A 14,249-nucleotide genomic window follows, 5' to 3' on the forward strand; every position below is an offset into this window, starting at 1 on the left:
AAGAATTGTATTTGCTTAGCGTGGAAAAATATTTATTACTAGAAGGGAATTAGAACTGAAAAAAGCGAAAATAGGATATAGATTGAATAAATGGATAATGAATGTAAATGCAATTAAGATATGCTTTGGTTAAAAAATACTTTAAACTGACATTATTGATACCTTTAGAAAAATATAACAAATGCTGATAGGCAATTGTATATTTATTTACAACAATAAGAACTGTATTTGCTTAGTGTGGAAAAATGTCTATTACCAGATGAAGAGAGGATGTATTGGAGTGTGTAATATTGGATTAAGTATGAAGAAGCTTACATGTATCATGAAATTACTAATGGACCCAGTCATCATGTTGTTTAATTAGGCACTTGATTATCAAAATAGAATATCAATAAAATATTATAAATAAATAGACAGACAGACAGACAGACAGACTGTCACCAGGTAAGATGTTGCCTATATGCTACTGTTCATCTATATTATTTCTTGGATATTACCATATACTCTTCTTTTCTCTTTTAAGGACTATTGTTTAAACACAAATTAAAGAATTCATATTTTTTAAAAAAAGAAACCATTATACTCACCAATACAAATGAAGCCTGTAGAGTCTAGTTTGCTGCCAGATAAACATTCACAGATGAAAGACCCAAGATTGTTCCTGCAAGCACCATTGACACAAGGACTGCTTTCACATTCGTTTATATCTATAATCCAGAAGGAAACAGGTCAGACTTACTGTATGTTTCTGGAAAATATTATAATGTATGAATCTTGCCATGAACCACATTATGCCAAAATGTCTGGAAAATGTGTTCACTGATTTAAGAAAAGAGTTAAATGTCTGTAATGCAGAGAATGTATGGCAGGCAGATAACAGTGCCTGCATAATTTTGTAAGTGATAATTAATTGGTTACCTCAAATAACCTAGAAATATATAAGAATATATTTCAACTGAAACAGTTTTTCCAGAATAACTGTCTTGTGAAAAATCAAGAATATTTTTAATGGAAGCAGCATGTTCTATGCAGCAATATGTCCAAAAAATTGTTTTTTCATTTATGGCTCCATAAAGCTTTAAGGTATTTTTTAAAAACTATAGAAACTAAATGTAATTGTGTTGTGACTCCACTGACTCAGCCACAGTTTGGAAAATAATACTCTATAAGAGGAGGGGGGGAGATGGCAGTAATTTATATTTTCTTTTTCACATTCTCCTCTATTTTTTCCACAATGTTTTTAAGTAGTTCCATGTGAAGACATACCAACTGACAGTTGATATTAACTGCAGTAAGAGATAAATAAGGGAAGCTCTTAGTGACTTTATGGATGTTGACCTTGAGAAATAGGGCAAAAAGATACAGCCTAGATAGAGAACAATCAGATAAGAGAGAGTATAGGCCATGGCTGCATAAAGGCTGGCAAAAGAGACTCAGAAGACACTCTCCCGAACTTCTCAGGCTTCAAAAGAAACAGTGGAGATCTATACATTCAGAACTGCAAGATTCTGTTAACTAGCATTACAATATAGTGGTAGCTCATCTGGTCTGTTTCACATCTGGTATACATGAGCAGGTTGACACACTGTTATATGATTTTATTGGCAAGAATACCTATACCCTTTTCCAGCATGTTTTTCTGACCTCTAAGCAGAACATGTCCAGACCAGTCTACATGATTAAATGATACAATGGACATGCTTCAGACATTCAAACTGGTGACAATCTGTAATGATATGTGAGAATGTGTTTGATAGATGAGGGAAGGAAATGTTACCTAAGGAAAAATCAGACAAGACAAGGAAGAGTCCCCAATGGCCTAATGGCCAGAGGAAGAAACATACAAAGGACCTCCCACTGCTTTTAACTGCTTGATCCCATCCCATTTTATCTTGAGCTTGTATGAAATTCTAGACTATGGAGGAGGGGGATTTCTGAGTTTAAAATTCTTGAAACTACCATTTTGAGTTCAGAATATTTTGATATACCTTAAATTACAAAGAAAATGGAATACAACCAATTTATGATTTAATGTGCCAGACATTAACACAACCAGAATCTGTCCATCTGTCCATCCCTAAATTCTATCAGCAATTCAATCTGGAGAAGTATCAACTTGGACAAGGTGCTGAAAACTTTCAATTTTACCTAATCTAAATGAATCTAAGTTCCTGTAAAGTATGTCAGTATAATGCTGGCAAATTTCTCAAGAGGGTAGGTGGAAATGGGGAATCTGTATTTATGTCCTGTGGTCACATCTAATAATTAGAAAGTGAGTCTTGTGACTTTGGCAAAGTAGCCTTTTTTTGGTGTCAAATGAATAGAGGTTTTTTCAGTCTTCTCCTTCTTCCTCTCTCTTCTGCTAACTTCACACACATTTAGTGTTTAGAAACTCTCATAAATTTAAAAGATTGCCAGGGGTGTGGAGAAAATTTGCCCTTTTAAAATATGTCCAGTTTAAGTGAACTGTAAATGTCTATGGTCTTATAACTTTATATTTCTAGACATATTATTAATTATAGTAAACCTATCAAGCTCAACTGTATGATGGTGTTAGAACCACCCAGATCTGGGAATATTCCATCTTTAGCACTTTCCTATTCAAGGGTGGTCAGACAAGACTTTTGCAGTTTCATCAATTGTGCCGTAGATTGGGGGACCTTCCAGACACTCATGCCCTGGTCACCTTACAGCTCAACTACTACAAAGCACTCTAATGAGTCTACCCTTGAAGACCACTTGTAAGCTTCAACTGGTCCAGAATGCAGTGGCATGGAGAGTAATGGACATGTCTCTATATGCCCATGTAACACCTCTGTTTTGCAAATTGCACTGGATGCCAGTTTGCTTCTAGGTGCCATTTGAGATGCTGGTTGCTACCTTCAAAGGCCTACATTGTATAGAGAGCCTGGTTACTTGAAGGACCCGTCTCACATAATATCTGCCTGCCTGATTCAAGGTAGTAGAGTTTGCATACTCCAGTTTCATTCAGTTAAATAATGCCATCTATTGGGTGCTAGAAGCATACCTTCTTGTAGTAGCACTTGCCCTCTGGAATGAGATTCCCCCAACATTCAAGTAGTCCCACCCTACTGGAGTTTTGAACGGCCCTGAAGACCTGGCATTAGATATGTGATCTCTGCCATCTTTGTACTCTTTTTGTTTTGTGAGGTTTCTTGTTTTAAAGTTTTAAATGATTTCTAAACCCAGATATGCTGTGAGTTGGGTGGCATATAAATTTGATAAATTATGGTTCATCACAGTCAGCCAAATGTTTGGACTGGATTTGAGTACCAATATTGTTGGGTACACTATTTGTAAACACTATGGAGCAATATATAAGTCGAAGTGCTATTGCTATTTGCCGCTTTTATCCCTGAATTGAGTCCTTCCCAAGGGCCTGGGATAGGCAGTTGTTGATGTCTGATGGTTAGAAGTATCATTGCAGGATGTAAGTGTTCCAAATAGAGCTACTATTATTATTATTTACTAAGGGCAATTGTATACAAACCTTTTTAAGACAAGTCCTATTCTTATATGGTTTGGATTATACTGTTGCATTTTTCAGTACTCTTATTTTCTTTGTATTAATGTGCCCTTGAATATTTTAAATATTTGCTTCATCAGATTAAGTAAGAACTAAATAACATTATTTAAAATAAAAAAAATTATGACAACTTTCATTTCTACTTCTCATAGATTTAAACCCAGATTATTCAATATTTTAATACTCTTATAGGAGTTTACAATCATCTGGATTTAAATTTGCTTAGAACAGGTTTTGGGAGAATTTATTACTTAATAAAATGTTAAAGAAAAAAAAAGATTATCAAGATTATAAACAACCTATTTTCCACTGTAATTTCTAAAACATTAAAAACTTAGTTTAGCTGAATTTTCTTCTTCTATAAAAGTAACTTGTGTTATTTTCTTCTTGAGAGTCAAAGCTAACATCTGAAATGTTCCTTGTGATTACATTACAATGATTTATGTATTGTTGTTTGTGTTCTGGATTCATGTATAACAGCGTGAACATGTTTATAGCTACAGCTGTTCTTTGAAGCTAAATATCAAGATAAACAGATACAGTTAGCATCTCTTTGTTGTAGTATTTCAGCCTTTAGTTTTTAATAAGTTCTCCATAGTACTAAAATATTAAAACACATACACAACCATTTGAACTCCCGACAAAGGGCAACTTCAAATATCCTGCAAACTGATTTCCCTTAGCTCTGTCTCCCTATTGTCTTCTACATGCACCAAATCTACCCTGGAAGTTTTCCCCAACTCTCTGAACCAGATTTCGGGGTCCATAAAGAGAAAATTATCCATCTGGTGGACAGCTTTTAAAACATGGCATGCAGTACAACACTAAACATGTTTATTTAATGCAAGTTCTCCCAGAGTTCAATATAATCTACTTTCATTTGAACAGAATTATGTTACATAAAATAACCCTGTTGCAATGTTGCAACAATCTTATTGTGTACAAAACATACCATATATCTTTTTACACAAATATATTTATGTTTCCCAATTATACAATAGAAATGTTATTTTTTTAAAAGACTAGCGAGATTTTCAGTCAGTGTTCAAATTACTTTGACTATGATGGAAACTGGTTGTTTAGAGTGAACCAAAATATAGACATGTATAAGGAGTATATGTTAACCACAATGTATGTAGAAATCAGGAGCAAAGTTTTCACTGAACTTTTGGGAAAGCTCTGAGAAGGGCTGCTTCACTGATAAAATTGAAGTATCCCTGGAAGTAAATTGTGAATTTCTATTGGCAACAATATGTCCCTGCTAAACAGACTGTTCTTTATTAACAAGAAAGTGTATTCCAATTAGGCATTTTCAATTTGTTGATTATGATTCCATTGGCTATCATAAAGTCATTTCAGAACAAGAAACCATGTTCTTTATCAATATGGATCATCTTATGAGTTCCTGCTCAGCTGTACAAAGTACCACTCAACTTTTAGCTGTGCAACAAAATTGCTATGCCACCATTTCATTGAGCTCACCACTTCAGAATTTGCTGGTTTTCTGCACATTCGTCTGAATGCACAGAACACACTTCTGAAACTGGGCAGTGGGCAAAGTGAAGGCACTCATCTCACCATTATCAACCAGAGGTGCCTTACTTTTCCATAGCAATATACTACCTCATAGTAGATCAGTTCATCAACTGGAATTGAAGCAGCACTTTTCTACCATTATTGCTATGTATATGTATGTACAATTCAAATCACATTTTGCTTTGCACACAGATTTTACAGGTTGTAAAAGTTCAGCAGATATTAATGTTAGATAATAGTTTAGAAAGCTATCTAGATCAGGCTAACTTTGTAGTACGTGAAAATATTTCCAAAATATTAATAGCCTGAAATTCAAACCCAGTAATGTAGTTATTGTTGAATAGAATAAACACACTTCCAGAATATTTAGATAAATATGGCATGTCCCACCTTCACAAACAGCATCAGAGGAATAGTTGCTCTGTAAAACAATCTGCCCATAACAACTAAAAAACTGATGCAACTTTACAAGTTAACTCCCAATTTAGTTCCAAATATGTCCTGCTTGTCCCCCAAAAATTATATTAGTATTTAGTGAATCAGACTGAGATTTGTCAATTTTAATGTCTCAAAAATTAAGAAATTAGCTTACAATTGGAGTTGAAAAATTAAGAATGAACAGCTTTGGCACTTTCTATTTTTTAAAAGAAAGAAGTCAGATTGTAATCAAATACTTTATCTCTACTAATACTATCAATTTAAATTAATGAGAGAATTGATTAAACAACAGAATCCCTATTTTTCAATTACAAATTATTACCTTCGCATGTGTCTGTTTCACTGCTGAATATATATCCTTTTGGGCACACACAGCTGTAACTTCCAGGTGTATTTCGACAAAGGCCATTATCACATAATAATCGATTTACAAAACATTCATCAATGTCTAGAAAAGAAATTAATAGTTCAAATTAGTTTATATGCTAGAAAAATGTGTTCTTCTATGAGCAAGCAAGCAATATCTTCATCCAGTACTACGTTTTTCAATAATAGATTGTCTCACTTTAGAATATAATTGTGAAAAGTGTAGGTTTTAATCTAATTAATTTATGATATGCAAAGTTAGGATTATTATTTGTATTATATAGTACATATTACCAAACTAGCTTTTATTGAAACAGATATTATATAAATATAGAAGCTGAACAATTTTTCATGAATAGGGTTCATGAGTTCAAATGTAAAAAATATGACTGAAACAACCATAAACTTTCCACTAAATATAGTTGACAAATAGTCTAATATATTATGCAAATTAAAGGAGGAATTCTGTTTGCAAAACTAGAAATCATATTCACTGAAGGATAATAAAATTTTCTATACAGCCTCCTGTGCTAGTATGATGGTATAGAAGTATGGAGACTCCTGCATATAACTATAATAGATTTTGGGTGATACATATCTCAATTTTTTAAAAAAGGTCAGGGCAGAGGAAGAAGTTGGGCATTTCAAAAATAATTCCACACCTGAGGAGACCCTGAAAACCCATGAATATATATATATATTCACATGATAATGTTATATGTAAATAGTTCTTCAGTCCATACAGAAAATAACATCTGGAGTCAATTAATTATTTCCCAATAGAATGGTCCTCAATAATTATAGCTAAGCGAGTTTCTAAGTAGCTATGTACCTGAGAAAAATTCAAGATAAATATAATTGCTATAAACATAAACAAAAAATTTAGATAAAAGAAAATTATATAAGGCATGAAAGTCATTTCCACAGCTCAGCTAAACCAAGTAGGTGCCTTATTTGGTAGCAGTGATATAAGAAGATGCAGGTGTCATTTTAGGGACAATATTGAAGCATCAATTCATACAGCGCAGAAAATTATGATTTTTACTAAGAAAACCACATGGATAGAAAATATAAAATAAATGACAATATATTGTTACATGATCAGCTCCTCAGATTGGATGGTACTCAATAGGCTACTGAGGGAGAGCTGAGGATTTTTCAAAGAACTAATGGTATGGCTAAATTAAAGCCTTCAAGTTGTCTAGTTGCCATATAATAGGCATGAAAGAAGATGAATGTGATTTTAAAATTTAGAGAAAGAAACATCAATAACCTGTGTTATGCTGATGACACTAATTTGATAGCCAAAAGGCAAAGAATCAGCACATCTGGTAATAAAAGAAAGGAAAACAGTGAAAAGATGGAACTAAAATTAAACCTAAAGAAGACAATGGATGCAACAATGTGCTTTAGAACTGACAAGGTAGATATCAAAGTGGATGATAGCTTCTGTGTTTTAGGATCAACTACCTACAATAAAGTAACAAATAGTCAAGAAATATGCTGTAAACTAGAACTTAATATAGGAGCCGTGAAGGCCTTGGAAAATAAATTCAGATGCCGTGATGCGTCTACCTTTACAGTATTTAGAATAATGCAAGCAATGGTATCTCCTATAACACTTTGTGGAAATGAAAGTTGGACTGTGAAGAAACAGGATAGGAAGAGTTCTAAAACTTTTCAACTTTGATGTTGGGAGACTTCTGATAATACAATGGACAGCCAAGAAAACAAAGAAGTGGATCATCGAAAAAAATCAATCCAGAATTCTCACTCAAAGCACAAATGATTAGTTTCAAATTATTGTATTTTAGACACATTGTGTGAGGACCTACCCCTCTGGAAAACATCAGGAAGAAAGATGACCCCATTTGTTCATATTGTTACAGTATATAATACATAGTCAATAATTTATTGATAGTGATGATGTAGTAGAGTCACTATTCTTTCTGTGTATTCAAAATCTTAAGGTATTATAACAGTTTCAGAATGAATACTATTCATATAACATACCAACACAATTTTGTCCTGAAACATCTGATTCATATCCACTGTTGCAGTTACAACGATAGCTGCCACGTAGGTTTTCACAAATCCCGTTAGAACAAATATCAGGATCTAAAGCACATTCATTTATATCTGCAATAATAATATAATCTGTCAAGAGTACCGTATATTTCGCAATATTTTTATTAAATACCAATAATGTATTTATTATTCATGAAGTCAGCACAGGTTTATATTTAATATGAACATTAACAGAAAAAATAAAAAAAATCTTAGTTAGAAATCTAGAGACATATATGTTATTATTTAAAAATGGCATAATCAAAATATCCAACATATTACAATGTATTAAAACAGAATGAAACCAATAATATGTGGTTCTAAAGAAAAGTCTGTAGTTATTATAACAGTTTACATGCACAAGAATACAGGTAGTCCTTGACTTATCACCATTCAAAGTTAGAATAGACCCCAAAAAAGGTACTTATGATCTGAATACAAAGTTCTGATCCCCCCCCCCGCCTGTGGTCACATGATCGGATTTTGTGCACTCAGTCACTGGATCACATTTGCAGCTGATTGTAGCGTTTTACAACATATTTTGCTGGAAATCAGCATTTACTTTCCATTCCCAGCAAAAAGTCCATTGCACACAATGGGTCTGTGTAATAACCATTAACAATTACTGCAAGCCAAAAAATCACATGATGATCCACTTAATGACCATTATGACTGTAATTTGAAGCTTTAATTCAAAGACTAGATTTACTTAATATATATTTGTATGTGCATATTTTACCTCTTCCATCCACAGTAATTCCTACTCCTCCACTACAAAGGCCATGGAACTCAGCTTCACATGAGAAAATAAAAATAGTGAAACACAATATAATTAGAGCATCTATATTAAGTTTTAATATTTTTCAATATTTTACTAAAGTTAAATTCTTTGAAAATTTATACATAATTAATAACATAATTAATCCCATTCACTTATAAATAAAATAACATCAGAAAGACTTCCTAAAATAACAGTAACATAATTTTAGTTTTAATTTCCTACAGTTATTCTAAATAAGATAAATGTAGTCAAGTTTACACACATTACTTAGATGAAAGCAAACCTTCTATTACAATCAATAGATTATATCTTCATTTACACTGTAAATGGGGGTGGCCAGCTTGTTCATCTTCAGAATATTAGCGTGTACTATATCACCCCAGCTCCACAGATTCCAAAATTTCTGGACAACTACACTACATTGTAATAGAGCCGTATCTCAACGAATAATTTACCATTGGCAAAATTGGTAAAATATGCTTCTCTGGAATGTAAGTATTACTGTCATAAAAACAAGTTGCAAAGTATTACCATAGTTTTATATTCAATATGCTCTATTTTTATATTTAAAAAATTAACAGTCATTACTATTCACTTCCAAAATGTTTTCTTACCAAAATACTTAACTAGAGTCAGAGCAATTGATCTACAATAAAGAAATACGCAGCATTTGCACACGCCATTTGCATGTTATGGAGCATGAGCAAGTAAATTTTTGGGAACAGAATCTAGTTCAACATTTAGATCCAATTCAATTCAACTGCATTTAATGTTTGAATTAATTTATTATGAATGTCCTGTGTACATGCACTTTGCTTTCCACATTCTTATTTTGTGCTATATTGTATAATATAAAATTGAATTCAATCCAAGCAAGTTTTTTGTATATAAGCAGTGCATAATGCTCTCAGGAATATAAACCTTAAAGGAGAAAAGAGATCTATATTACTAGTGGTTTAAAGACAAATAATTTTTCCTAAGAAAAACAAACATAAATATTAAAACTCCCACTAAAAAACAAAGAGATATACTTTGATCTGAAACTGATATGAAACAGCACTGAAAGCCCAGCAGAAAACAAATGTCCTGGACACATAATATAGTATTTTGGGAGAAAGAAAAAGAAGGCTTTCCCTCTCTTTGTTTGCAATGCTAACAAAAAATGGTAGTAGGTTCTTCATAATAAAAAAAACTGCTTTTAAAAAATACTGAGCAAGATTTATAATCCATCATTTGTTTACAATTTATTATTCATACCAGGTATGAAGTTCAAAATGATATCCCATTACCTGAATTCTTGGCAGGACATGGGTGGCATGGTTCGCCAAAGCCATAGTCTAAATTGGCACAGCAACATTCAGATTTTGTCACTGCTCCAGGAAAAGGGCGAATACATACCCCTTTTTTGATTCCACCATAGCATGTGCTTCGCATATGAGTGTCTAAGAAAAGATGGCAAAAACAATACATAAATTGTCTTATTCCATGATGATATAAATAAGCATTCTCATTTAAAAATGAATCCAATTTTTACATCTAAAATGTATGGATTCATATGGAATTCAAGACTTAAATTCTGTAAAATTCTATACCAGTCAAATATTAACATCCAGCTGTGGTTTATGTAATTACTGTTTCCAAGTGGGCATTCTATCTATGTTACAAGTTATTTCTTAAGTAGCATACTAAAGTTTGTCAATTAATTTCCTGGAGAAAAACATGCTATTTCAGATATGAATGAATCCACAGTTCTGCTATATGTAACTTATTACTTTCTTTTTAATCAAAGAAATATTTGTTGCAACAGATGATAATATTTAACTGAGCTTGACAAATTTTAAAAAAAAGGTTAAGCAGGGTTGGACCCAATTAACACTTGAATGGAAAATCATGAGTAAATCTCAAGGCTATAGGTTAAACCTAAAACGTTTTAGTGGGGAAAAAGTAGAAAAAAAATACTTACCTACACAAACTCGTCCATCAACTCCAACAGCTAGTCCAGGTGGACAATCACAACGAAATGATCCTTCTGTATTAATGCAGTGACCATTCATGCAAATACCTGGAGTCTTGCATTCATCAATATCTATTACAAAAAGAGGAAAATTGTACACATAAATAAATTTAGTACTCTCTATGTGAACGCCAATAGATCGTATTGCTTAAAAAAATCAAGAATCCTATTAAGTAATATAGGATTGCTTGATAAACAGTTAATATGGCTTTTTTCAGTCAATGAATCTTTCCTACCATTTTTAAAAATGTTCACTATGCTACATTCATAATCATATAACCCTGTGGTCCCCAACCTTTTTGGCTTCATAGACCAGCAGCAGCAGCAGCAGGTAGGAAGCAGTTTTTGTACATGCAACCTAGATCCATGCACATGCACAAATGAAGCTTTGCATGCTTGCCCCCGCTTCCAAGGTCCAGTTCCCATGAATTGGTACCGGTCCGTGGCCCAAGGATTGGGGACCCCTGATATAACCTACACCCTAATGCAGTTGAGCACTTGGGGACCACTTTTTAAAAAACTATTTTCTGCAGCCAAGAATAAGTCCATATTGTCATAAAGGAATTAGAAGTGAATGGAGCCATTTTTCTCTCTTTCTTTTATTTGATATTTAAACTTATCCAACATTTTAATGAATAAAAGAATGAAAGAAAAAAGTGTCATTGATTTTCTATTGAATTTTATCAGTGCAGATAAAATTGGTGGGATCCCAGATAGTCCATAAAAAGATTGTCTCTATGAAGTATTCTTACTTATGTTATAAATGACTATTATGTGTAATTAATTTTCCATGATTGTTCAACAACTATTATTGAAAACAATCTGGCTTAATATTATGTGTAGCTCCAGTGATGTTATCTGGTTTTATTTCGGCAATTTCATTAAACATTTCAACAATAAAAAGACAGCATATGCATGCTATAAATAATAAAGATTTTCATTACACTTTCAAATGCAGAAAACACATCACAAATAAGAGTTGCTGGGAGTCAAACGGTACAGAAATTTAAATTTAGTATTGTTGTTATATCAGTATAGAACTTTTTATACAAATACTAGTCTCATCAAGATAGGTATAATATATATACCAGTACAGTAACGTCCATTAGGAGCCAGGACAAACCCAGGTTTACAGATGCACTTGAAACTGCCATCCTCATTGATACACATTCCATTTAAACACATGTTGGTAGTTGTACATTCATCATGATCTGAAAAATAAAGCATTAGAGATTACAATTGAAATAACATCTGAAATTGTAAATCCCAAAAGATTTTTTTTTCTACTCAGAAATAGGGTTCTGATCTAGTGGAAACTGCTGATGCAGGACAAAAAGATAGGCCTTTTAAAATTAATTTTCCTCCTCGTGCCAATCCCATTGCCCCACACTTCAAAACTTGACAGTATCCAATATAATTTCCTAATCCATGGAGTGCATCTTTAGCAAGGCAATTTGCAAGCTTTTCTCAGGAAATTTGCACCTCTCATTAGCAATAAATGTGAGCAATTATGATAAAGCAAAGCTATTGATTCAGAGCTCACCTAAAATATAAAATAAAACAAGAAATGCATACCAACACAGTTTTTCCCATCAGTTGTCAGTTCAAAGCCAGCATTGCAAATGCACTGGAAGCTTCCATCGGTGTTCACACAACGACCATTCTTACAAAGGACACCATTCTGAATACACTCATCAATGTCTGAGAAAAACAAATAAAAGTAAATGTTTCAATAGCCAGCTATTATTTTATTTGCAAGAGTTTTAAGACTACCTTCTTCTCTATAAATCATGGGAACCCAATTATTTTGTGACTCAAGAGCCAGATGTGGACAGAGGCGAGAGGTGGAGCAGCATGAAATAAAATGGATTTGGCAAAGCCTAAAATGGGTATTTAATATAAAAAACACATGTTTTAAACCCCTTAAATTTTTCAAATAAATTTATTCCTTATGTCCGCCACTTTGTCACTATCTTTAAAACCAAAAATTTTAAAACCACTGACCAAAAATTACTGGCAGATTAAGAAAGAGCACAAGTAAGTTTTTCTAACACAAATAAAGTTAACTGCAAAACTAAGCCATGACTCTGACCAAGGATTAAAACAATCAAGATTCTGTTCTCCACATATCAGCTGCCTTCATTGCATTAAAAATAATGCATGAGACACCATTAAATCAGGACTCTTTAATCCATACCCATATTGAGGCCCTAACTTGGATTGTTACATTTTCCCCCAAATCATTCCCACTCCCAGTGGTATAGTAGGTTAGGGGCTATTTTGAATAAGTGTTCTTGTCTTGAACAGGAACTTCTGCTGAACTTTGCTGAGTATGAATTCCCCTCTGGCTACCGTATGATAACTTCTGGAATAAAACAGATAACCATATTTAGAGCAATTTTTGTTCTAGTAACCATATGCTCGCATTGTATACACACCTATGAGAAATTATACTAATTGCAAACTTCCAGAATTAAGCATGACTGAAGAAAAAAAAGCTGGCTATGCAGACATATTATTATCATTAATTTTCATTATCTAAATCAGGCATGTCAAACTTGTGACGTCAAGTGACATCACGCAACGTATTGGGCCAGTTTTGCCATTGCCGGCAATGGGGTGGGCGCGGCTTCCACGTGACATGTCCGGCCCACGGGCCGGCAGTTTGACTCCCCTGATCTAAATGGAGCACTCAAGGCAGCAAGAGTGTTACAGCTTTTCAAGTTTAAAGCCTCAGGATATCCTGGATACATCTGAGATCATACTGAAATCTGAGCTCTCCTAATCAGTAGAATACTCTTTATCACTTGAGTCCAATATATGCTAAGAATCAATAGACCTGTTAACATAATTTTAATGCTATTATCAAGATCAAAATAGGTCTAGAAGCTTTCTCAGATTTTTTTAGTGCTTTTCTGTCAAACGTTAATTTGGAAAAAAAATGAAAACTGTGGTTGGAAAAAAGGATCACTGAAATCTTGTTAACAGAACCAGTAACTGTTTTATTACAACCGTACGTATGGAATGTTGCTTTACTTTTTCATGGTTCATTCTCAAAATGAGATACATGTGTGTAGGATCACTGGAATTAAACACGATACATTTTGTCAAATTTTGCTTCATTATACCATAAATTTAATTAAATATCTGCAAACATTAAATATTGTCATGGTTTATTGAACAGACAAAATAAACTTGCTTTCAGAGTTGAATAAGGATCAGACTCAAATCAAAGATAAGCATATATTAAATTGATAATGTGCAAATAACATTTCCATACCAATGCAAGCCTGCTTAGTAGGTGTTCTTTGGAAACCTATATGGCATTTGCAATAATAAGAGCCAGGTGTGTTCACACAGTCTCCATTAGAGCATGGATTTGATATACATTCATCAACATCTGTTGGCATCAGAAAAGAATGTAATCAGATTTCATAATTTATACATAATAGGTTTTTTTTTTATAAAATACAGCATTTCATAAACAAATACAGTTAGCT

At 33.1% G+C, this 14,249-nt stretch overlaps 1 protein-coding gene across 1 annotated transcript in view; it reads right to left on the minus strand.

Moving 5' to 3' along the window:
- Positions 1 to 14,249, minus strand: part of LOC107302947 (fibrillin-2) — a gene marked incomplete at its 3' end in the record, with an annotated part of 98,496 nt that overhangs the window by 39,919 nt on the left and 44,328 nt on the right. The window contains exons 12-20 of the mRNA XM_015832113.1: positions 14,030 to 14,149; positions 12,325 to 12,450; positions 11,838 to 11,960; positions 10,699 to 10,821; positions 10,025 to 10,177; positions 8,694 to 8,747; positions 7,901 to 8,026; positions 5,844 to 5,969; positions 588 to 707 (exon numbers count right to left, since the gene is read on the minus strand). Coding sequence (XP_015687599.1) covers positions 588 to 707; positions 5,844 to 5,969; positions 7,901 to 8,026; positions 8,694 to 8,747; positions 10,025 to 10,177; positions 10,699 to 10,821; positions 11,838 to 11,960; positions 12,325 to 12,450; positions 14,030 to 14,149 — 1,071 coding nt within the window. The remainder of the gene's footprint in view (positions 1 to 587; positions 708 to 5,843; positions 5,970 to 7,900; positions 8,027 to 8,693; positions 8,748 to 10,024; positions 10,178 to 10,698; positions 10,822 to 11,837; positions 11,961 to 12,324; positions 12,451 to 14,029; positions 14,150 to 14,249) is intronic.

The sequence above is a fragment of the Protobothrops mucrosquamatus genome, unplaced genomic scaffold (genome assembly GCF_001527695.2).
Source record: "Protobothrops mucrosquamatus isolate PMUCROS unplaced genomic scaffold, P.Mucros_1.0 scaffold_306, whole genome shotgun sequence".
Classification (NCBI taxonomy): domain Eukaryota; kingdom Metazoa; phylum Chordata; class Lepidosauria; order Squamata; family Viperidae; genus Protobothrops; species Protobothrops mucrosquamatus.